Below are 26500 nucleotides of genomic sequence, written 5' to 3'. Positions count from 1 at the left end.
GTGGAATAAACCCCATTATTAAATTCTCAACCTCGAATAATGGAATTCTAGCTTTCTCATTGATTCACTGGATCTCCGTTATCAGCCATTATAACTGATTAGAGTATAATGTGAAGTGCTAAGCTTCTACCCCAAATGAACCATGTACCAATGAAAATGGTCCCACACAAGGACAGAGAAAAACTCTAACCAGGGTGGGAATTGAACCCACGACCTTCGGGTTAGATCACCGCTGCTCTGCCGACTGAGCTACAAGGTCAGACGAGAGCAGGCCGTGGGAACTGAAGATCTTAAAGTCAAGGCAATGAACATGTACAAGTACAAGTAAGGATTACGTTTTTTGCAAACGTGGGCCGTGTAGCACTTATATTTGAACAGACTTGACTGATTAGAGTGTAATGTGAAGTGCTAGATTTCTACCCCATATGAACCATGTGAGCGTTAGCCCTACTAATGGAAATGGGCCCACACAAGGGCAGTTCACATTCAGCGTAGAACACAGGCATACTTTACTTTAAGTCTTCTTTAGTCAATACTATGAACTCGCCTATTATCTCTATTCAGGTTTGCCTTTGGTAAACAAAAATGACTAAAACTACAACCCTCAGCAATAATGTACCTTAAGCAGTAACAAAGATCCGGGTCTGATTCCCAAGGAGATGAGAGTGGCCGCATCTTCTGTTAGGGCAACGCCGTTTAAAGACAGATGTTGATCCATTGGCATCACTGAGAAACTCCTCATTAACTGCAGCGAAAATATAATCAAGTGTAACGTAAAGAGCATTTGGTCAGTTATCAACTGTGGGTCGTAGGTTCAATTCCCGCCCTGGTCTGAGTGTTTTCTCTTTCCTTGTGTGGGCCCATTTCCATCAGTAGGCCTAACGCTCAAATGGTTCATATGGGGTAGAAAACTAGCACTTCACATTGCACTCTAATCAGTTAAGTCTGTTGAAATATAAGTGCTACACGGCCAACGTTTGCAGAAACGCAATCCTTCCTTGTAGCCGTATCAGCCATTATACCTGCGTTTGACCTTACATGGGCATGAATGCGGCAAATGTTGCTCAGCATAATTTTTTTGGCGCCCGGAAATCACATCACTTCCCGGTCGTTTCTTTAACTTAAATAGAATTTAGCAAAACCGGAGGTTGAGAATTAAATAAAACAATTATTCCATTCACCTTTGTTGGATACGAGATTGGTAATAGCCACTCTAGGCTCGGCGCTACGCGCCTCGTTGGCTATTTACCATCTCGTATCCAACAAGGGTAAATGGAATAATTGTTAATTGTTCTTGTTATTTATGTTTGCTATATCCCCACCAATAGAATATCTCCATTTTTCACTGTACGCTGAAAACCCGTAATCCCAGTTCGCCCCCGTGGTTAGGACGCTTGCCTTGAGATCCGGAGTTCCTGGGTTTAGGGTTAGGGTTTACGGTTACATAAGACGCGAACACCCCGTATAAATGGTACAAAGTCTACGTTCACGGCTTTCTCAAGCTGCGGCTTATCCCGGCCGGGGAGTTTATACTCGTATAAATAATTCCTTTCGCGTACTGCATGTACGCCGTGGCCAGAGTAAGCCACGGTTTATTTTCTCTCGTATAAACGGCCCTATTGTTATTCTGTTCTGTCGTTTCGTTCATTGTGTTTCATTGGCCCTGAAAAGCCCCAATGGGGAGTGGTCTAATTAAGTAAAAAAAAATCAAATTTCTTTAGTGGTCAATTTGCATTTTCAACTAAGCTAATTTCTGTGTTTCGCTTTCCCGCCGACGCAGTACCACCCTTCTCTTAGAATCTAAACGATTTTATCCATTTTGTGTACGGTAAGTTCGCTAATTGGATCAATCTCAGTTTTCTATGGGTTAAAAGTGGTTTCTTAACGGCTTTTTTAGAGAGCGTTGGTAGTGAGCATTTTATCCCGCGGCTGTTCATAAGTCTGGTTATACTTTTATTTTCGATCGCGGGTCTTTCTCGTATGGTGGAAAGGAAAGGAAAGGAACTTTATTTAAGTGTTAAATGGGGTTTACAGGCCTACACGATTCCCTTGTACGTGGTCTGGTTTCCCATGCGTTGCCTTTGTCATAATTATGCTCTCTTGAGTACGTATTTGAATGGACGCCTCTTTTAGGTGGTTCCTGTAGGATTCATTTAGCAATAGTTTTTGTCCTATGATAATTTACATTTGGATCTCTATACTGCTGTCATGATATGTCTTCTTCCAAGAAAATAGTTCGTCTCGGTAATAATGCTTTTAGTTTCTTGTTGTTGATTTTCGCAGCAGTAATATGAATGTGACCTTATGGCCTCACGCTTTTGCGCCAATTTAATTCTAGGCTCGACCGATATGTTTATCGGCGGTAGAAGTTCCCTGCTAGCAGAGGTTTCTCACGGCGAGGCAAAAATGAGAGGAGGGAGATAGCTGACTTTTTAAAAGCTTTGTTTGCTTTGTTCTGCGTTTCTTAGCAGATCGTTATGCTCTTTGGAGGCGTTGTTTTTGCCGGGTGTTTTTGCCTTAAATTGCTTCACTCGTTCTTGTGACTTCTTCAGCGTGTTTTGGTTTGTGGTCATGGTCAGTCCCTATCTTCCTTCAACTTCTGGAGTTAATTCGTTCTCGTCGATGCTCTTTTGATATTTGATGTCGATGTCCTTAAGTCGCTCCTTTGTCGAGGCATTTAGATAACCCGACTCTAGGTGGAGGTTCTCTGACATATCATTTGGTCAGGCAAGACCGCGGTTTCGATCCTATCATGTGGATTTCATCCATGATTCAGCCTCATAGTATTCGAATGCTTGCATATTCCAGGGCGAAAACCAGGGTAGTCACACTGGGTACTTCAGAAGAGAAAACTATGGGTATCCCCTCCCCCCCCCCCTAAAACCGCAAAATAGAAAAAAAAAAATTGAAATACCCCCGAATCTCAGTGACATCAACCGTCTCTCAAAGCTTATCGCCTATAATTCTCGATGAAAAACTAATATTTCGGTCAGTGGCGTTGAGAAAGCAGGGTCTCAGTAAACTGGTGCACACCTACAGAAAGACCTAAACTCCACCTCTTTGAGTTTAGTACATTTGGCGAAGAAGCCACATGTAGGTCGTCACCCTAAATCCCGGCCGCAAAACACTCGATCAGGGAATTCGAAAATGTGGGGAGGAAGTGCTACCTTCGTAATTACATCTACCAGAAGCTTCTGCATCTACGAATACTTATTCAAACAAGTTAGAAAAACACGTATATTCACGCACATTCGTTGGGTGAAATGGTAAAGGAATACTAACAATACTTTTTTGTACTCTTCCTGTTCTTTTTTGCTGCGGTATATATGAATAATTTTCTGTACGCCTGTTTTCATTCGTGTGTCTATGGGTGAATGTATGTGTTATTTCTCCATATTTATCCATAGGTTAGTGAGCCTACAATTCGCCATTACATTTTTTATATTATTTGGCTTGTTTTCCTATCTGACTTATTTATAAAGGGGTGTATACATTGACATGGAGGGCACAATGAAGTATTGTTGTAAGTATTTTGTCGAATATGGCCTGACGACAATCAGTGGACCCACGCACAACCCTTGTGTCAACATCTAGGAACGCCAAAGTGTATTCTGCATTCTCCGACTGCAAGATGATTATATCCAGAATAAATCACAGTCAGCAACTATAACTAACTCATCCGTTTATTTCTGCGAAGCGTTCACTGCTGTTGCCAATTCACTTAGGTTGTACACGGCAAGTTGGCCTATTCTCTTTTTCTAGAACCTACGTACACAAAGTCGTACTGAAATTGCGAGATCACGCCTTGGATTACACTTTACTACATTGACGAAGCTACTGTAACCCAATCACTGGTCAGTTAATTTTGTTTTCCCTATCTTGTCTGAATACATGATGCATGTGCCCAGTTGCGGACAAAAGAACTCGCACACACCGTTCGCTAAGAGGGCATAGCTCTAGGATCCTATGTCGATGAAATGCTCTACAGTGGTCTGAAGTGTCAGCTGGGAAGATGTATGAGCGAGAGACACTACAAAATAAAGCAACGGTATTTGCTAGGAACTTAACTTAACATTGGACATAAACAGGTTTGCAGATGGAAAGGCTTACCCGCGTGTACAAACCAAGCTGATTAAATTTCAAAAGTCAACCCCCGTTCAATGCGTTTTGTAAGGAGACTAGACCCCCTATGGCATGCAAATTTACTATACCTTGTGTACACAATCAATCAATCAATAAATCAACCGAAGCATAAATAAATGAAGTTCTCAGTTGAAGAACGGTATACACTTGAAATATCAGGTATCTACGCTATCTGACCACCCTTTCCTTCTAATGCAAAGATGTTTCCAATATAATAACCTTCACATCCGACAAGCTGCACTCGTCCAAGAGTTGTGCAAATTAGTTCTAGTGGCACGAGGGCATTTCAGAGGCTGGCACGTGTAGTCCACTGTTTTAGTGCGTGCCGATCTATGAACAAACAAACCGGCACTACGATTGTCCTCAAAAGAATAATCAAAATGCCACTTTTCTCCCGAAGACACTTTTTGTGTTTTTCGCTTGCAATTGTAAAGTCGATTTTGCTTTCACTTTCTTCTCCTTTGAGCACCCACGATTTACGATGATTTTGAACACATCTTCAGGAAATAACAACATATCCGAGTACATAGCAAAATGTAATGGTATTTGCTGAAATCAGATTGAAATGAATCACTCGTTTGCTCGTTCGATGCTTGTCAATTCCCCTAACAATGGAACGACACCGTCAAAATTAGCGAACGTAAAACGAACCTTTTGTGCATGGTTATGCAGTCAAATTTAATAAGCCGAGTTTCGATTTGACATAAATTCAAGTGGGTTTTTTTTTGTATCAATAAAGAGATTTGACTTTCTACCAATATAAGGTGAACCCACACGCTGCTCTTCACTTCAAACACAAGACAGTGAAGGATCTTAAATAACACGATTTTGAGCCCCTAATCTCAATTTTCCAACCTCTATGATCTGCCTAAATCTTGAACAAGTTGATTGTATCTCTTTTTACCTTCGATCTCGACACTGGGAACCTCTAACATCCATATTTTATATCGTCCCGTTTTACATGATGAATCAATGCCGTCATCAAGCAGAGTGAATTAGCCTTTATTTGAAGAGCTTCGTTGCTAATTTTTTTTTTACTCGGTGCAACCTAGGTTTACCAGTTAAGTTTTGTCAAGCCAGTCAAACAGTTGCGACCTCACCTTAGCAAACGGCACTGCGTACCCCGTTGTAACGTAGCGATGGCAAAGGCATTAAGCTCTTTTATAAATAGGAAAACAGTGTCAAAGTGATTATGACTGCGAGCGTAAGTGGTCATGGGAGCGCTAAAGCGACCAAATCCCTGTACTTTCTGATATCTTCGGCAATGTATAAACCATGCGGTGTTTAAACTTCAAACTGCTTTCTTTTTTAAATTTTCAACTGAAGAAACAACTTCAGATTACCTGTTGGTCACTTTGACTACTCGCGTCTTTTTCTGGTGGCATCGCTCGAAAAACTAACCCGCAGATCGACAGAAAAAAAGAAAGTTTTGGAATAATCAAGTATTCACTCGTTTGTCTTACGTTTGTCTGACCGGGTCTTGTCTGTGGTCACTTTACGATCACTTCGTTTGACTCACGGTTCTTGCTGAATGCACTATGCAGTGAAACGTCGTGTCTGTCATTTTGATTATTTCACGTTGCAGATTAGGAGAGAACGAAAAGAAGCGTACAAAAGCTCAAAAAGCACGAGCAAACTATTCATGGTTTGGAGGCTCATTTAACTTAAATGCCACGGTCCGGCGGAGATGTTAAATTTCCCTTTTTACTGTCGTTAGATGTGGGAAAATCAGGATTGTCAACCCCCTTGCAGTTGGCCGGATGCGTTAACGTTATTATTGCCAACAGCCGCTTCTGCATAGAGTGTTTCACACCGGCCTTTTTCTCCACGAAATGAAGAACAAAACGTGGAGCCGCAGAACGTAGCGTTTCAAGTCGAAGCAGTTGAACATTTCCCCCCGAGGCAACCGGGAGCCGGTCGCACGCGTAATCCAGCCACCCAAGACATTACTGCACTGTAATTATTAAGTCAGATTTCTATCAGAAGAGTTGGAAAGGTAAAAAAAGAACGACAGCTGCAAAGCAAAATCTGCTGAAACGTTACTGGTACGTCTTTCACACTTGTAGTAAAACAAATATTCCATTTCCCACTGAATTCCGATATCAATTGACTTTCAATCCCCCGCACTCTAAACCTCGATTGTTTCGTTGTTTGTTTGTTTTCCGCGATCTAATTGTTTCCATTCATTTTGTTTCATGATCATGAAATACTTCGGTTGCAGAGACTTTGAAAATCTCTGAGAACCATGCTGTGCTTTTCAATTTTCTGTCCAATGACGTGCCCGGACTCGTGTCCCTACGTCCCTATCGACGAGACTTTATAAGGAGCGTCGCTATTGGATAGCGTTCCTTTCGCAAACTGCCGACTGCATCATCAGTTGTTCTGTGTCGATCGCCTGCCTGAGTTGTTCGTGGTCGATACAGCAGCAATGACGATGCAGAGATGAACTCCATTATCCTAGCAATTTGGACATTTATTTGGGTGAGTGACAGTTCAGTTCTTTAATTTCTATATGTGGTGAAGGACCCAAGTTTTGTCCGAGCGAGCAATTAGCTATTAAAAGTGCGTGCGATGCAACACCCACTCGGAAGCAACCGATTTGCTCTCGTGAATTACTTGCGATCGTGAAGATCTCTCTGTTTAATTCATCGCTTAATTAAGAGCGAAAATTTGCGTTAATCATCTCTTTCGTCCTGCTACAATAAGGTTGGTATCGAACTGTCAGGAAACATGCTTCGGTTGCCCTTTTGACAAGCAAGAACGATTGGTCTGATGCATCTCCGCATGGTTGAGTTTTAAGCATATTTTCGCTTGTGCATGAAAGTGCGTTGTTAGGACGTTCAAAGTACATATTTGTCCACAGTCTTTTGCAGTTTAAACAATAAATTAATGGTATTTCGTGTCTGTATCTCTTGTGTATTTATTCCAAGTTTGTCAAAAAGGGCCAGGATTTAGGATGACTTCTCAAGTGTTTCTCCTCCGGAAGTTAACCTTTACGCCAACTTCAATAAGGATCTAAACACTTTTTCATAATATTATGATTAAATGATGTTCATCGTGACAGGATTTCAGGCAATTTGTAGACTTTTAAACGAGTATTGTTTTATCTGTCTAAAATGAGATCTTTCTCCGAGACGTATTAAGGTGGTAAACGTGTACTTTGTGAATGCATAGTTTCTAAAAAGGCATTCATGCTATTTATATTCGCAAAAGATATATTTGAAAACTTAATTTTACTTGAATCCATGAATTTTTTTCTTTCCTGGAAGCCATTATCATGATTTAAAAATTCAATGCTGTTTGGAAGATTGGAGAAAATCACAGGGGCTGAGATGGTTGTGTTTGGTTCTAGATTCGGAGAGTAGTTGGTGAGGATCAACTTGATCTCAAAAAACAAATCATTTTTACCTCGTTCTTTAATTAAAGAGGTTCAGAAGGGTTTTCAGCTGAGCTTACATGCGTAAGCGACACACAGTTGTTAAGCTGCTCGTGTCTATTCAATCTCATAGGGGTAACTGGAATTAATAAAAACCGGGGGGGGGGGGAGAGGTACTCCCTTATATGGGCTATATAGGTATGTGCGGCCCCAAAGGGTAGGGTTTTTCAGCCGTTTTGGTCATAAATAGGGTATCGATTTTGGCCAATTTTCCACCATTTTGGTCATAAACAGGGTATCCATTTTTGCACTCTAGTCTTGAATTTGTTTTTTATTTAGAAGCTACTTCTTTATCATGTAACCTTCCTAATAAAAGCAGATAAACATTGCCTTTAACATTGGTCTGAACTAGGGAAATAATTATAAGGCAGGTCTGCACCAGGGTATTGATTTAAGGGTCAGGTCATAAATTGGGTATCAAATTTTTGCCCCTCCCCCAGGAATAAAAATCACTGAGTACTGATATCTCTCACTTTTCTTTTAACTTGATACAGATGAATATAGCATTAAATCTCCTTTTCATAAAAACTACAAACACTTTGCCCAAATGATTGGATGGTCACTTAAATCTGTCTCCCTTGGCCTGCAGTTCTATGCCTGTGCAGACTCAGTCATGAGTGGGTGACAAACTTTACACATGGGTAACTCCTGATCTCGTAACCCCCTCGTTTTTCTTTATTTTGCATTTTCACTTGTTTTACTTAAATCAGTTATTTAAAGTGTACTTTATGTGTTCAAAATGTAAACAAATTTTGTTGGTGAAAAAAGGAATTAAAGTGATTTTTGTGTAAAACTGGCCTACTTCAGATTTTGTTAAATTTGAATGACATAATAGAGATCATTTCTGTCATTATATTGTAATGCTGTTTGGGAAGAATTCACGATCCCAATTAAAAAAGAAAAAAGGCAGTGTTTGTTGATTGTAAAGCTCAAAGAAATGCCTTATATCATTGCTATGGTAAGGGTATTTTGAAAGAAAATTAATGTGATGTGAGAAGTCTTTGATGGGTACTTATTAACCCTTCCCTACCCAAGAGCAACACTTCTAGATTTTACTCTGGCTAATGCCAGATGATTTTACCCTATTTTTGTCATTCATCCGATTGCTTGGAAGAAAGGAAAATGGTGGAGTAATTTCCTTTGCTTTCTTGATCAAACATTTATAATGGTTGTTATTGTTTATTTTGCAGTATGTAAGCATAGCTGCATGCTGTCAGCCGAATCAGTTCACGTCTTCAATTGACAAATCTTCCTGTTGTGAATACTGCCAAGCAGGATATTACATGATAAAAGAATGTGTTGGATCAACGCCAACACAATGCCAGCCCTGTCGTCCTGGTTCTTTTACAAGTGGGCCAAACAAAGAAGTGACTTGTAAATCTTGTAGAGAGTGTGACAGCGGAAAAGTAAAAAAGACCGAATGTACCAAGACAAGGGATACCCAGTGTAAATGCCCGCAAGATACGTTCTTTGATAATATATTGCTAAAATGTTCAGACTGCACTGAATGTGGCGCAGGACAACGAACAATTTCAATTTGTCAAAAAGAAAAGGATGCGGAATGTGCGACTTGTGGCAAGGTTAGTCTATTTATCATGAATAAAGTATTGGTTGTTGCTGTAGAAAATCCCAAATTGGGTTGTAACAAATGACATGTGTTATCCTCAAATTGTTTACAGTTTTATCAAAATAATTTTGTTTGTTTTCTAAAAATGTTGGAGTCGAAATGACATCATTACCTTTTCCGTTCAGTAGAAACTTTGCCTCAAATTCCATTTTGGTGCCTTCTTGAATGGGCACAATCATTGAAAATGCTGTTTTCTGTTCCAAACCGGCTTGAATTTTAATTAATTTAACTACGGTACCTCACATTGAATCTTTCAGGGTACATACCTGCATAGAAGGGAAAATAAATGTGTTTCTTGTGGACGTTGTAAAAAAGGTCAAACAGTGATAGAAGAATGTGCCCCATCACACGACACTGTTTGCGAGAATGGCTATTACCGTCAACCCACAAAGAGTCCAACAGATAACCAACCTTTTCTAAAGGTCAAGACAAGTCAAGCACCCATGACCAAACCTGGGACTTCTCTTCAAAGAGGTAGTAAATATCATGACCGAGTTATAACATTTATGTAACAGTGTTGCTTAAGGGGACTTTAATGGGTTTTTGGCGGCACACGCGTTACCTACACATGCCATAACTAAGAAACATGCGTCAAAAGTAGTGCGTGCAACACACCAGAAGCAAAAACATCGTGTAAAATCACGCGATCAAGAAATAAAACCTCTGGGAAAAAAATGGTCTTTATCTCGAAATTTTGCGTGGCGACCTATCTTGATTTTTTGCATGCACGTATCATTCACGATGGCACTTAAAATAAAAAAGCTTCAGGGAAAGTTACAGTGATCCATCTACAACTCTAGATTAGTAAGTCCCAGGGACTCACCAATCCATCAACGAGTGAGTCCCAAACCCATTCAGTGAGTCCCCTGTCGAAGTTTAAAGTCCAATGTGATATTCAACTAAGAGGCATCGGCACATTTCAACAAAACAATCTTTATTTACGTTCTTTGGTTCTTCAATGTATAAACAGTTGCTGAAGTAATTCATGACTGTCACTGTGTATAGGTCAACTTGAAGAACTTGATTAAAAAACCACAAACGGAACAGTTTGGACCACCTACAGTGTAGTTAGTTGTAGTGTGCACTTATCTGGTAAGCTTCTACTACCATGTCTGCTTAGTTAAATGTCTTAGTTTTTAGTTAAGGGTCAAGGTTTTCAGTTGGCCTACTTTAATTCTTTAGTTTGTAGATGCTCCTATCTTTTGTAGTTCTCCACTTCATAGAGAAAAACAAAAACCTAAGCTTTTGTTGTCCCTCAAAAGATTTCTTGTTGTTTTTCGGAGCTAGGCATCTTGCATTTATTTTTTGTAAAAGCAAACGATCCAGGACCATGTGAGCTACGAACATGAAAAGAGTCGCCGATGTCTTGTTTTTTCGAAGGTACATTGTAACCGCTGTTCAATTTAGTGTGACCGGTCAGGAATGCCATGCTTTTGCTTGTTGTGTTAACCCGTCTTTCACCCATTTAATAGAAGACTATCAAGCTTTTTTGTTGAATTGTGGAGAAAAAGCCGTGACAAACATGATAGCCCTGGGAGTGAAACATATGTTTGCATCCAGATGGACGCACAAGGAAGACATTTATGCTTCTTTTCCAAAATTTTATGCATCAGAGACACGGGACGCGCATGTAGATGAATCACTGTTCAAAGTTATCTAGTGCAATTTTCTGTAAACTATAAAAACATGTTTTTCGGTGTATCTTAAATTAAAGGGAGTCAGGGTGGCTTAGTGGTTTTCTATCGAGCCTCCCACCGCTGCTAGCTGGGGTTCAACTCTGGCCCTGGCTTGCATATGGGCTGAGTTTCAGTCGATCTCAACCTGACTCGACGGTTTTTCTCCGGGTACTCCGGTTTTCCTCCCTCATCAAAATTGACTCACAGCTAATTAACATCTAGCTGTAGTGCTGTGCTCCGACATCAAACATGGACTGTATAGCGGCAGCCAGAGGCGCCTTTGTATGCTTTCAGCCCGATATCGTGAGCTGCGCCTTTCGCAATTCAGTCCTAAATACTGCAAGTAAAGGGTGATTAGCACTGCTAATTATTATTATTAGTATTATTATTATTATTTAAATTCTACTAGATAACTTTTTGTCATACTCCCTAAGAAGTTAAAGAATTGGAGATTTCCAACAAAGAAATAAAAATGGTAGGTCACCGACTTAATTTTTCAGATAGTTTTCAAAAACAGAAACTTAGAGGGCCTTTTTGTGGACCTGGCATTTTGCTATGGTAACCTATGTGATGTCATATGTGTATTACCCTACAATAGAGTTGCTAAGATATTTATAGTTTTCCTACACATGAAATATCCTTCTTTGGTATCTTTCATCGTTTGCTTTCAAGCCTCCCTCCCTTAACTATCAAAAATATCCTGAATTAATAGCGCAAGTGTTCTATCCCCACTGATGAATTTTCAATCTTTTGGGGTTTATACTAAATTGGACTTTACAACACTTGCCAATAAAAAAACATGGCTGTATGTTGGTGCTTCTCTACCTCAAGTTTTGAATGTTAAAGGTCAATAATATTTCTAGTGAAACCATCAGTACTAATATACATGTAAGCATCAATTTGTTGAGGTGATAAAAGGAAATAGTTATTAAACTCTATAGGTAGATTGAAAAGCTAAAGTTTTGAGTATTAACTCTTTGTCAGGTCAGAGCACCAAAGGGCCAGGGTTGTGTCACCGCAGGGAAGTTCAGGGCTTGAAATTAACAAAAAAATCCAGTCACAACTTTGTGACAAGATACAAAAATTTAGTTGCAATTTTGCAATTTTTGCAAAATCATCATTTTGCATTGTGTTGTCAGCGGTTTAGCAAAACAAAATGTGAGCCCGGGCTTGTCCACGTAACGTCGCAGCTAAATTATGCTACAATTACGCTATTTTCAGATTGAAAGAAATTTCATGACAAGAAACAAAATAATTTTGTAATATCTTTATTTGTTTTAGCAAAAGTAGCAGCAAAGTGGCAACTGCTAACCCTTTTGTTTCAAAAGAGCGAAGATGAAAACAAGTCGCTAATTTGCAACTTTCCCAGATATTTTAGTCACAAAGAGAAAAAATTCAGTCACAAATGTGACTGTATTGGTTGCAATTTCAAGTCCTGAAGTTCATTTTGTGTAGTTTTACCGTCCAGTAAATTTACCACTCACCACTTTTACTCTTAAACGACACAAATGGTTACAAAAAGTGTTTGTTGACAAAATTACAAACAATGGAGAGAAACTTTGAAAACTGTCAGTTTTCGAAAACCCCAGGTGCAATCCAATTAATTTCAATCTCCTTCAATTTTTCCTATTCCTGCCACCATTTGTATTTGCTGTTTTATTGAAACCTTCCTTGAGTGCTTTAGTAGTCATTTAGCATTTCCCATGTTTTCCTTGCCACCTCCCAGTGTCTAAATTAATAATTTTAACTAAATTTCATGAAACAATTCTTGAGGTGTCTGTCAGCTTTATAGTATCTTCCTCATTGGCCAATTTATAAATTTACTTTAAGATAATCAGTTTATACAGGCAGCTTGTTTTCTCATTAACGAGAAGGACAGGAAACCGCAGCCCAGATCTCTATAATATCGTCCAGAACTTTCAATGAATACAAAACAACTATCACCGAAAGTACTGCAACAATAGTGGGTTGCAGGGATGGCGCAGCGGTGAGAGCACCCGCTTCCCACCAATATGGCCCAGGTTCGATTCCCAGATCCGGCGTCATACGTGGGTCGAGTTTGTTGGTTCTCAACTCTGCACCTAGAGGTTTTTCTCCGGGTACTCCAGTTTTCCCCTCTCATCAAAAACCAACATTTGACTTGATTTGTTTTAATTGTTAATTTCAGTTTACAGTGTCCCCAATTAGTGCTCCAGCGCTAGAGCGACAAGACACTTAAATGAAGTTCCTTTGCTTTCCTTTCCTTTATTATTGGGCGCAAATCCTGCTTGAGTTGCTTGCAGGCGAATAGCAAAGGATATTCAGAGTTTGAATAGCCAATCAGAGTGCGAGCAACATGCACTATCCACTGATTTAGTACTAATAAATGATTAAACTCTCAACCAGTTTAAAACCTGCTGTAGCCAGTTTGAATTTTAACACCTGCCCAGAAGAGTGGAATTGACATTGCAATAACGTCACATTGCACTTGCGGGACAACATCAAGGATATCCAATCAGACGTGTCTCTTCCTTTTTGCCAGCGAGGGGAATCAGGAAACTCCTGACAAGCAGAGTAGCAGCACCACAATTTCTTAACTAAAAAGCTAATGTCATTAGCTCTTCATCAGTAAGGTGATAATGTTATGAGTTTGTCTTTTCAGATGACACTGAAGTGCCTAATTTGGCAGTCAAAGAGGATGGCAAATTGAGTACAAGAGAGGGGATTCTGATAGGCATTGTAGTGTTTTTGGTAATCGTGGTCCTGCTTTTAGTGATAATGGTTTGCAAAGGACGCAGAAAGTACACTGTACACAAATGTGATAGAAAGAAAGGTGAGAACAATAATTTCTAATTAAGTTATCAAGAATAAAAATCAGCGGTAGTAGGTAAGAGTGACAATTCAACAACTCGCTTATTTTTGAATTTGTTAATTAACTAGAATCAGGTCTCTGTACATTTCCATGCACATTGCATTTCTTTTCAGTTGTAACACATTTTTCATGAGCATTTTTTTATATAATGAGATCTGACTCTAGTTTTATGAATTTTAAAATGATATGAATTTTAAAATGATGAGTGACTCATGAAAATGTCATTCTAACCTACTATCACTGATTTTCATTCGTAATAAAATTATTACATGTATTATTGTTTATCTAAAACCTCTGTTATTAGAAATAACTCATCAGAATTAATTTTTAAAAATAGCATGCATAATAAATTATTTAGAAGCAGTTACTTTGCAGTCCTACTTGTATCTGTGCTCATAATTAATTTTGTGTCCTCCAGTAATCATTTGTGTTGTTGTACAAAGAAAAAGTGACATGTTCAGCTGTTGCATGTGCGCATTGAACACTGTCCATCCATAACGTCGTTAAAGTTACTTGAAGGAATCGTGTAAGATGAGTAAAAGTATAAAACAAAACAGGGATTCAGTTAGAGAATTACAGCGGTTATCAGTCACGCGCCCCGCAACGACATTTTTTCACATTTGGAAAGTAAAATTAGTTGGAGGTCAATCAAATGAGTCCAGGTCAGCACAGTCCCAATGCTCGCTGTGTCCATTTAAGCAGTGCCCCTATTGTTTTTAAACAAATTCATTGGCTTATCAGCTGTCAATATAAAATTGGATTTGTGTCTGTAATGCATTTCTTCATGAGGAATTTTTACTTTTCAGATGTAATCTCCACGAAGATTGCAGAATCAGCAATTAAAGGTAATTTTCTATTAAGTGACTTGGTGTAAAGGTGTACATATTTTCCCAAAAAAACTATTGAAAGTCATTCATTTATTGGAGGCTGCTGTGAGTCAGTACATGTACCATTCTTGCACATTTCCTTACATATCAATTACCACTGTGGACATTATCAAATGATTCTCCCATGCAGCCTTGATCTAAACATGCCAGGCTGTGTCACGGCAGAGCAGTTGATTTTGTGTAGTTTTACCAGTAGTTTATTACTTGACCATACTCACTATGCAACGCATCAGGCCTTCTGATAGGGTGCAATGAAAAAATCCAAATTGTGCGAAATTTTCAGGGCAAATTATGCGATTAGAAAGGCCAATTATGTGATAAATATTTAATTTTGTAAATTATGCGATTTTTTTCTGAGCAATTTTAAGCTTGTTTTTCAAGGTTTCAGGATTAAAAAAACATGTTTTTACGGCCCTAAAGACATTTTGAACATAAGGGAACAGTAATTATGAATCTTGATCAACATTAGCTGGGACAAGTAAAAAAAATGAGGTCATCTGCACTATTGGTGCACCACGTTAAAAGTTGAAAGGACACAGCTAACATGCCAAATGAATGATCAATAATTATTAATATTCCTAGGCCTGTATGCTACGACTAGCTTCTTACACTTTGTTTTTGTGTGCAGTATTATGTTTCTGAACAGATTTGCTAATCTGAACAAAGGGCGTGTTTGTGTTACACCAATTGGCGACTCTTTAAGAATGCGACTCATACCAGGCCCCCCACATACAAAATAACGCCTTGAACTTCAATTATTTACGAAATTGAAGGTAACAAAGGCTTTTTAGCCATCTTTAAAATGACGTATTTATGCAGGAACTCCTAAGAAACTTGTTGATTTATGTTTTATTTTATGAATTTTGTGCGTTCTTTTGTGAATTATGCGATTTTTTGTGAATTGTGCAATCAGATGCGATTTGAGGTCAATTGTGCGAAATCGCACCATCGCATAATATCAGAAGGCCTGTAGCATTAACCGAGACCTTACTTTGGAACAGCACAACTCAAAGCTTCATGGCAAAAAAAGGCTGAACAGTCTAATCTGACTAATCTTCTTCAACTTTGCCAATACCTGCCCCCTTTATTATTTACTATTTTATTCAAGCTTTCCTTTGATGTACTTAAGTAATAATTATTAGTTTATGTTTCGCTTGATTGGTTGTCATTTCCCAGCCACTGAATTTGGTTAAATGTTGTACCACAGCCCCTTAAAGAATTGGCATGTTTGTACATGTAAAAGGTGCAGTTGCATCACATATTTCATTAATTTTGGTAACTGACTCAACACGAGCGTTTGCGGTACGACATTGTAAGTTCAACTTAAAATAACATGTGATTGAGTTCTTCAGTGTGCAACAAGAAAACCACATTGTTTATGTATATAAAAAAAAAATCCTGTAGTATTTGAGTTATGTGTCATGTTTGACTACAGTTTTACATTTCTTACCTTTATGTGCATCTCACAAAAACAAATGAGCAAAATACATGAAAAGACACTCTTTACTGACTCTCAGCCGGGCCATGCATAAAAATTATTATGGTCTTAGTGCACTTATAATTTTGGTTATGTAAATGATCTAATAAATGCCTTGTATCTAATAAAAGCCCCCCGTGAGGTGTAATGTTTGGATTAGACGCCCCCCCCCCCCCCACCCCTCTAATAACCACCCAGTGTCTAATGATTCTCCCTCCACCAATACCAAGAATTGACTTCAATATATACCTAAAATTATTATGAAATTTGTTTGGTTTCCTGCTTGCTTGCTGGGTAACAATGGATTACAAATTGCATCTTGTTCATTCTCAAGTTCAAAGTACGGATAGCACTCTTTCATCTTCCTAATTTGTGTACTCAGTGTGTCAGCAACTTTCTTTCTGTTTGTCCTTTCTTGATAACATCCAGGAACAACATGACCCTTTCGTAATAACTGATTCAGACATCGAAGAGGCCAGCAATGCCGTGGTTGACCCAGACCAGATGACGATGAAGACATTGATATTGAACTATGAACTATAGGCTTTGCATTAGGGCATATTAGATTACTCACAAACACGTTTCCCATCTTACTCCGCTAGCTGTTAAGGTTAAAGTAAAATAAACGCCTCTCTCAAGTGAACACCTCATTCTGGTATCTATTTAATGCCCACACTAGGACCCATAAAATTTGGTAGATGCCTGGGGCATTTATTAGATCATTTATGGTCAGCCTGAATGTCATAAAAAAGGTTTTTATGACAAACCAGTGTATCTATTGTCATAGTTAACTCGCAAACGAGCTTGAATGACACTTATTGAGCACTATTTTTTTTCTTTCATCCAGAAAATAATATTATGTTTAGAACTGTCCGAGCTGATGTAGTGGAGAAATTAGGGCATATTTTAAATTCAAAAAGTGGAAAGAACTGGAAGCATTTGGCTGGGTTAATGGGATACAGCAGCACAGATACACAGTTCTGGAATGTTACTCCGACAGACGCCACTCAGAATCTCTTATCTAATTGGTCCACAAGGAATGGATCAACAGTTTATGCACTGTACAATATGTTAAAGAAGCTGCAAAGGGATGATGCAGCAGCCATAATTCGTCCTCTGCTTGTTGATCAGGTGGTCGATGGTGAAAGTGTGTAAAGAGAACACCCAGGACAAGATGCTTCAGATATCTTGGCAGAAATATTTTGTATATTTTTTGATATTGTTGAAATGTTATATGGTTTTTGCAAGGAAGGGATTTCATGAATAGAAAATGAAAGCTTTCCAAGTCATAGCTTTCCTCAGAAAATGATCACCATAGCCCAGCTAAGCTGTAGTTTGGTAGATTTATGATCACCATAGCCCAGCTAAGCTGTAGTTTGGTAGATTTACTGCAAGCAGTGTTCATAATAATTATTATAATATTTTTAGTTTTTTAGAAAGATGTATTTTTTTAAATGTTGTTAACTGCTTTGCACGTTAGAGCAAGCGTTAATAACTGGAAGGCACATGTATTCTTAGGAGGAGTCTTTTTATGATGCAACCAGGATTTCAACACCTTGAAAATTGGTCCAGAAACAACTTCAGAGAACTGTAACGAGGCTTTCCTTTCGGTAGTCTAGATCTATTACCTGTGTTAGGGGTAGTGATCAACATGGTAAATTGCAACCAGATGGTCATTTTCCTGTGCAAATGAGGTACTTTTAAAGTTTTGCCACTAAGACACTATTAAAGGTTTCACTCAACTAGAACTGTACACCTCTCACATAATTATCCCGTGCAAGAAATGTCTTGCCAGCCAACAAATCAGGAAAAAATTTTTGAAAGACTTTCTGCTTGAGGGTGGCCATTTGCCTCCCCTTTTTTCTTCGAATCTGTTTCAGTGGTGGTTGAAGGTACAGTAAAGTAATATATATTATATTTTGGAAAAATGGTGTATTTCCTTCAAGCCACACCAGAAGATAGAAGAAAATAATGTTTTGGAATGTGACCAGTTTTAAATTGTACAATCCATGGTTGTATTAAATATGGGTTATGGCCTTGCAGAATTCTTTTATGCTAACATTTGTTTGGGTGTTTGTCAGTATATGCACAAAGAATCGAATGTATTTTTCATATGAATGTGTAAAATAGAAAAGAACCTTTTCACGTTCTTTTGGAAGCCAAAAGAAAAGTGGATATTTCCGGAGTTTCTCTGCTCAGCGGTATTTTTCTACAAAAAGTTTTTTTTTTACGTTTGCCTTGATCTTAACAAACTTAATAATTATTATATGATGATAAATTTTTCCTCTTGTGATTAAGAGCAAGCGATTTAGAATTTAGATATGGAAAAATTATGCAAAGCTGAAGAGTTTTTATCTTTTTATATAAATGGGGTGTTAGCTTTAGGAGAACACTAATCAAATCTCCAGTATCTGACAAGTTTACCCAACAAGCTTAAACACAAAGATGCACTATAAAAGGCATGGTACACCTAAGGCACATGCAACTGGTTTTTTAAATCCACTATGGATGCCTAGAGAGCTCTGTGATGATCCATTCTGTAACATGTGATATAGAGAATATTACATGGCTGTGTGGAGATACAAAATTTCTGTTTTTCAATGGGAGAACAGACATTTTGTATCTCCAAGTGGCCATGTGTTGGTGTTAATTAGCTAAACACCAGTGAAATACCAAACCATTTCACTTAAAGTTTTTTCATAGTCTTAACATAGAGCAATGGCATGATTTATGATGTAACCATAGCAACGGTGTTCTTTTCACATGTAAAGATAACAAGTTATTTTCACACATGAAGATATCATGCTTTTGCACAAAAGCTCACCTGGTATTTTATTGGTGTTTACAGAAGAAAAGAGGTTATCGGTTGTTCTTTTTTAAAAATCCCCAGTCACTTTTCTCACCCTGGTAATACCAGTATCTTTTTAAGGCTTCCTTAGATCTCTGTGTTGATGGTTGTTGATTGTCATCTTGGATTACCAGTCGTGCTTGAATGATTTCAAACAAAAACAGAGACTTGAATCAACCCTTTTATAGTGCATCTTCATGTTTGATGAAGTGTTTGTATCGGGTAGATGTTTTTAAAATAACATGCTTTCAAATGAATGAATAATAATACATATACCAACAGGATTGTGTTTTTTCACCTAGAATGTCTTGACATAGTCTAAGATATTGGCATCCTATGAAAGTAGTTTTGTCAGGGTTGCCATTGTAATATTATTATGAACAAATTCAAGAAAATTGCCTGTTCGGGAATTGAAATGCAATGCGAGTTTCAATTACCAGGTGGAACACCTCATTTTACCAAGTTTTATTTGGTTTATAGCCTTGTAGTTATTGGATTGTCACTGATATCCAGAACTGCATGTAGTAAGTTGCACTGCTCGTTTTGATATCTAACACGAAGTGTCCAATAGTTTAAGTGTTTTAATACCTATTTCAAAAATGCAACTTTTAGGGTTTATTTTAGCATTATAGTTTATTTAGGTTAGGGTAAAGGCAGCTGTTAATCTTTCCTTGATGAGCAGAGTTTAGAGAACATTTTTTGATGTCATTTGTCTGTATTCATAGACATGAGTGACGTTAAAGTAGGAAAGATTAATAGCGAGTGGACACGATGTGCCACTTATTAAAATCACTGCATGCATCTAACTACTACATTGTGGACATATCTGTGGATTGTGCGCTGTCTAATTCTAGGAACTGCATTCCTCAAGTCCAGGGGAAAAAAATCTTTGATTTTAATTGGCCTCAGATGGGTTTGATCTAACCAAACAGGCTTGCTGTAAACCTTGCTAATTTTGACGTAGTTTTGTTTTCTTGTGTAGATTATTTTGTTATCCACCAGGAAATAGCAGCGGCAAAAGCATTTTGAAAGGTGTTCGTGATGCGATATTCATTTCAGTGGCTTTGTCAACCAACATAGCCTTTAGTTAGTTTGTGTTCAGTAAGGTGTTGAAGAAATTTTTTTTGAGACTTGAAATTTATCCCTGAATATAGTGAACAGTGAATTTCGAGCTTGGTGGCAATGATTAAGAAAATACTTGAATTTTTGTTTATCTAAGTATTTACGTGGGCTGAAATCTTGATCAATTTTGTACGATATATTTAAGTGATATTAAACTATCCAATTTATCGAAGCAGCTTGGAATGTGTCGAATTTCAATAATTTCACTTTGTTGAGAATTTTCCAATGCACCATATTCCCACTAATATTTCATCCAAGGCATCATGACATTGCTTTGACTTTCAACTGCAAGAATTTTGATGTCAAAAATGTGTTTTTGTTTTTTACTGGATTATACAAGGGGTTGCAGAAGGTTTGGGCAGTGCAACTGAAAGTTTCTACAATAATAATGATTGTCCTTGGTGTTTCAAACACTAACGAAAAAATAAACACTGTTATTTAACCCGTTGCCCTTAAGAGCGAGACTTGTTTTATTTTACTCTGTTTAACACCAGATGATTTTATTTGTCATAGCTGTAGGAGGGGCCTCTTTAAGAGTCAATGGGTTAAAGACCTCCACAGCCACTCAGAAACAATTTCCCTTTTAGATGCTGTGACATTATTTGAGAATATGGAAACGTGGGACTACTGTAGTGATATTGCATTCAGTTGCACTGTCCAACCCATCCCACCCCTGAAGGCAGTCATAATGGGTTTGAAAAGTCAGGTTACTTATATTTGGCACAAATGCAACCATCCCTAAAAGAAAGATGCTGAGATGTTAGTAAAGTAGATTTCTATGTAAGATATTAATATGGGGTTTCATAATATGTGAAGGGACATGAAAATTTGTAGTAGCAATAGAATACGTTTATGTCAATATATCAAATGGTTTATTAAAAGACTGCCCATTCATTAATTAAAGACTTGTACATTTTATTTATGACTTCTTAAAAATACTGCTAGCAATGTGAAATCATTTGAGACATCAATGTTAACTATAATAATTTGTTATAACCCTTGAATGATTTGAATGTAAGAATAGTTTCCAGGGGCTGTGTACCCAGTAGAGTTCAGAGTTAACAGAGGTCGTAGGTTTAAATGATTTTTGGTTTTGTTTTTGGCTCATAGACCAATTCGGCCAACTCAGTGTTGTACCCAATTCAAAGCTCTCGGGGTTAAGATTCTTTATGTGTTGAATTTGCATGACAATGAAGTATTGACATTTAAATGATATGGAAATACTAAGTTAGCCGAATCGGTCTATTGCTAAGCAACTACATTCTTGGACAGAACTTGTTGGGTTTGTGACATCATCATAAAATTCTCATTCCCTTATTTGTCTGTGAGATAAAGATTAAAATCTCTTTTGCTGCTAGAAGGGACCGCCCGCTTTAGTCACGCAAGCAAGCCGGAAAGCCGAGGGGAGAATGGGAAGAGACCCTTGTCGTTCTCTCCCTATTCTCCCATCGGCTCTTTTTGGCTTCGACAACAATGCCGCCAGCTACGCAGGCTAGCGTGACCAGAGCGGGTGGCTCTACTGACCGAGAAGAATCTCCTCACTTCCCTCCTTCCCCTCCCCTAATCCAGTGTTGGTTTCGAAACAGACAAAGGCTTGCACATCCTTGCACAGTATTTTGCACCACATCACATTGGTATGAGGCGAGGACCAATAGACTTTTTGTGAGTGCAGGTCAAAATTAATGTTGTTTACGACGAAATTTTTCCCCAGACTAGTCCAAGATCGTAGCTTATCAGTGCCAATCCCTTTAAAAAAAAAACAATTTTGCAGCATTAGGTAGGTTGACAGCTCCCTCAACAGTTCCAAAGCCCCCCCCGGGGGGGGGGGGGGAGGGGGGCTAATGGGGATGGGCTGCTGGATGGGGTTGCATTTTCAACAGTGTTTCAGAGATTTATTAGAATGGGGTCGCAAATTGTCGGGATTTTGGGGGTACGAAAATTCTGGCTAGTGGGATTTGAAAATGGAATGATTCGCGGTAAAAGAAATTTGCTACAGAAAGAACTGTGGCGCTGCTGAGTTAATATCTACTAGTCGCATTTCATTCAGTTTTGAAATTACAAGTAAAAGGCTATATGTAAGCCTTTATGCATAAAAAGAAAGTGACTAAGTTAGGTCGCTAAAATTACATTTTCCCAAAAGTGACTAAGATGGGGTCTGTAGTTGGCCATAAAACAGACAGGGCGTCAAGTTCCTATTGTTTCTTATTTTGTGGCCTGCTTCCTATTTTCTCCTATTTTTCCAAGAAATTCCTATTTTTTTTTCCTATTTTTGAGGGGTTTACTTAGTGCAGGGGAACATTTTGAAATCTTTTAGTTAAAATTCTCAATAAATTCTTGAGAAAAAAAAGGAAACCTTTCTGTCTAAAAAACGTTGAGAATTTAAAGCCTGTTTGAATGAACCTTCTGAAATTCGTGCCCACACTTTCTCAGTGTTTTTGGTAGCATGCAAAGGAGTCTGGGAAGTAATTTGCATGCTTTTGCAGCTACCTGTGGAATAGGCCATTTCCGAGTTCAAGTCTGCCTCCTCTTCAAAACGAGTCTAAGTGCGAAGTTTTTCTTATGCAAATTAGTTTTCATTCATATGTAAAGTAGAACTAATTTAAATTACCATCACAAAAACTTCGCACTTAGACTCGCTTTCAAGAGGAGGCAGACATGAACTCGGAAATGGCCTATTAAGAAGGCAAGAAATTCAATCCAATTTCAACCTCTTTGTTTTCGAGCCATAGTTGTTTCATTAACATGTCATCTCTTTAAAGACAGTTGTATCTTTGTTTTTACAGCAATATTTTATTCGAAAAAAGTTTAAATATTTTTCAGTCTTATACGTTTTGTGGTGGCTTTTAGAGTGGTAACCATTACAAACAAACTCATGTTTCGTGTTTATACATTGGATAATTGTTCGGATATACTCGACGTGCTAACCTATTCCTGTCCAAAAAACGTTATTTTAGATGCGGTAACTTTGAATAGACGTTTGAGCATAAGAAAATTTGATTCAGCTTCTGAAGTGCTTAACGAAAGTTGACATCAATTTCCATTGCAGATCGCTTTAATTTAGGGAATTTCAGTCCAAATGAAAGCATCATGAAAAGGTGTCCATCATGCCAAATTGCCTGGAAGTGATTTCACTTTGACTGCATATATTCATTCGTTGTAGACAGTAGCTGTACTTTCTGGTATACATTTGCACATAAACTGAATTGTGTTAGGATTGAGAAAGTTTGATCATACTTCGGAGGGGAGTTAGGACAATGTGCGAGCCAGCGAGCCATGGCTGCGAGTCATGCGAGCCAACATGGCGAGCCATTCGTGTGAACATGCGAGTCATACAGTTATCTGTGTCTGAAAATTTCAATTGGCTTCAACGGGATTTGAACTCATGACTTCCCAGTTGAATGGCTTCTTTGATCAGTTGGTAGAGCATTGCACCGACATCGCAGAGGTCACGGGTTCGAATCCCGTTGGGGCCACCTGAATAGGCCATTTCCGAGTTTGTCTGCCTCCTCTTCAAAGCGAGTTTAAGTGCGAAGTTTTTGTGATGGGAATTAGGTCTACTTTACATAGAGCGAGTTTCAATCGACTCGAGTGTAGTAAAACGAAAACCAAAGTAACTACTTTGGCCAATCAAAAAGGACGGAGACAATCAAAACTCGAAGTAATCACACGTAGCCAACACAAAGCGCGGGAAAATGTGCACGCGCGAGCCACGATTGGTTTTGGTTTCACTCCTGATTGGTTGACAAAATGGCGCGAGAACTTTGAACCAATCTTGAACCAATCACTGAGTGCAGTAATCATATCATAGTCTAAACCAAAGTAATTATCTAATTACTTTCAACACTCAATTGAAAACCGCTCTATGAAAGAAAACTAATCATCATGAGAGTGCAGAATGTAATATGATCGCCATCAAGCTATAACGGCCGTAGCCACGCATCTAGCTGAGCGCATGGGAAGATTATAGAAAGCCGAACATTATTTGGAACTAAGTAAATTTATCTGGTCTTAAGGCTGTGGCATTTTTATGGCGATTCGGACCGTTGCTTTGTGATGCCAGAGCAATTTGTGGGACGAGGTTGCCGCGAGTCACCAGCCTTTCGGCGAAATGATAACTAACGACATCGTAAGAATTCGTAAGCCACAAACCCGTCTAAAACGGACACAGTTTGCCCTCCGATTGCACAGGAAAGACGAAGACAACTGTACGTAGAAGTAAGTGAAGTTTATTTCTACGTTCACAGCTTATTTTAGCATTTATAAGCTCAAAGTATATTTTCCCATACAAACTCTGGAGCTATAAATCGTGTACCAAGCTTGGGCTGCCTGTGGTTGCCCAGGCCGGTTGTTCAAAATGTGCACGTGGATAGCGCTATCCACTAGATAACTCATTTGACTGCTATCCACGTTTTGAACAACCGATGCCAGATGTCTGAAAGAGACAATTGCTCAAATAGGCCTTTTTTGATATAATAAAAATCAGCTTGATATTGAGGCAATGAGGACAAAGACGAACTGAGGAAAGTGGATATTTGATATTTCGAAAATGGCCTATTGTCCAGATAGGAGGCAGTGTGGCCCAGTAGTTAGGGCACTTGCCTTGAGATCCGGAGGTCCCGGGTTCAAGACCCGCTCTGACCACTCGTTGAATTTGTTCCTGGTTGTCCCTGGTTCAACTTCGAATTCTACGCTGCACTTGTAAATAGCCAACTGGTTTGCCTCCGACCAGTTGGGATTCTTAACAGTTGTAGTTGTTGTGTTCTGTTGTTTCGTTGATTGTGTTTCATTGGCCCTGAAAAGCCCCTATGGGGAGCGGTCAATTAAGTATGTATTGTATATTGTATAATCGGGGGATGAAGAGAAATAATGGGTGTTTATTATTCTATTATTCCTGCTCGAGACTTTTCGTTATTCCATTATTCCAGTAAAAAAGAACTCATCATTCCGTTGAAATAATCTGCTTATTCCGGACAATATAAGTCGCTATTCCGTTATTCCGCACCACAAAATGGCATTATTTCATTTTCCAACAAAAAAAATTCCGTTATTCTTACTTCATTATTACTCTTCATTTCCCGAAGGGAATAAGCGCGAGGATATCACTTCTATGTTTCATCATGTTTTCAAGATGAGAAAGAAATCATAATTGGCAAGTTTCGTGCCTGGGAACGTGTTCGTTTCGAGATAAAGAGTATTTTTCCACAAACTGGGATCGCATTTAAGCCTCGTGTACACTTGCAAGTGTTCCTTGACAAGTTTTAATTGGTAGTCAAAATGGAAAATATGACAAGTTTTCCTTGACAAGTGCACTTGAAAAGTAATTTACACTAGCAAATGTAGTCCTTGAAAAGTGTCCTTGTTTGAAAACTAGCATGCTAGGTTTTGAACAAGGACACTTGTCACGGAAAAACACAAAATCACAGCACATTCAAGTCATTAGTACCCCTAACTAGTACGGATTGTAAGCTTAACTATCAAAAACTTGTACTATGCAAAAAACATTCTAAAAATCACCTATTAGAGGAGAAATAACATGTTTTCCAAAGGTGTCGAAATTGGCGTTTTTTGCACTTTTCGCCAATGGACGAAAATGGGAAAATCTTGAAAAATGGCCGATTTTTTAGTTCAAATTCCCAAGGTCAAAAACACAGCAAATTCAAGTCGTCCATAGCCCTAATTAGTATGGATCGAGAGTTTAACTATCAGAAATTTGTACTATGCAAAAAACCCTCTGAAAAAAGACCTATTAGAGGAGAAATAGCATGTTTTCCAAAAGTGTCGAAAATGGCCGATTTCTTAGGTCAACTTCCCAAGATCCAAAAACACAGCAAATTCAAGTCGTCTTTAGCCCTAATTAGCATGGATCGAAAGCTTAACTATCAGAAATTTGTACTATGCAAAAAACCCTCTGAGAAAAGACCTATTAGAGGAGAAATAACATAGTTTCCAAAAGTGTCGAAATTGGAGATTTCTGCCCTTTTTGCCAATGGGGGACCATAGGAAAATCTTGAAAAATGGCCGATGTTTTAGGTAAACTTCCCAAGTTAAAAAACACAGCAAATTCAAGTCGTCTTTAGCCCTAATTAGTATGGATCGAAAGCTTAACTATCAGAAATTTGTAATATGCAAAAAAGCCTCTGAAGAAAGACCTATTAGAGGAGAAACAACAAGTTTTCCAAAAGTGTCGAAATTGGCGATTTTTGCACTTTTCGCCAATGGGGGACCATAGGAAAATCTTGGCAAACAAGATAAAGTTAAAAGAACAGAAATAATTAATGACTTTGCCGAAGGTGGCCTCAAAATGCTAGATTTGCAAAGTTTCAATCGCGCTCTTAAGGCGAAATGGGTTCAGCGATATCTAGATCCCCATAACAGAGGAAAATGAAAGCTGTTTGTAGAGTTCTCCCTAACAGGTCACGACATTAACCTTCTT

The 26500-nt window shown here is 38.4% G+C and overlaps 1 protein-coding gene across 1 annotated transcript; it reads left to right on the top strand.

Annotated features, from left to right (window-relative positions):
* The first annotated feature begins 6471 nt into the window (after positions 1-6471).
* On the top strand, positions 6472-20239 carry LOC138051515 (tumor necrosis factor receptor superfamily member 16-like). Its single transcript, XM_068897734.1, has 6 exons — positions 6472-6624; positions 8770-9159; positions 9464-9680; positions 13524-13694; positions 14540-14578; positions 16945-20239. Exons 1-6 carry the CDS (start codon positions 6586-6588, stop codon positions 17250-17252), a joined length of 1164 nt encoding a protein of 387 aa, XP_068753835.1. The 5' UTR covers positions 6472-6585; the 3' UTR covers positions 17253-20239.
* The last annotated feature ends 6261 nt before the right edge of the window (positions 20240-26500 follow it).

Source organism: Montipora capricornis, chromosome 6 (genome assembly GCF_036669925.1).
Source record: "Montipora capricornis isolate CH-2021 chromosome 6, ASM3666992v2, whole genome shotgun sequence".
In the NCBI taxonomy this organism is placed as follows: Eukaryota; Metazoa; Cnidaria; class Anthozoa; order Scleractinia; family Acroporidae; genus Montipora; species Montipora capricornis.
The sequence above is the reverse complement of the archived record's forward strand: the minus strand, read 5'-3'. Positions and strand labels throughout refer to the sequence as shown.

Bases quoted from the DNA above. Each gene is read 5' to 3' on its own strand.
- LOC138051515 (XM_068897734.1), top strand. From the start codon at position 6,586: ATGAACTCCATTATCCTAGCAATTTGGACATTTATTTGG. The intron at 9,681-13,523 runs GTAGTAAATATC...TTGTCTTTTCAG, and splicing joins TGGGACTTCTCTTCAAAGAG to ATGACACTGAAGTGCCTAAT. The intron at 13,695-14,539 runs GTGAGAACAATA...TTTACTTTTCAG, and splicing joins CAAATGTGATAGAAAGAAAG to ATGTAATCTCCACGAAGATT.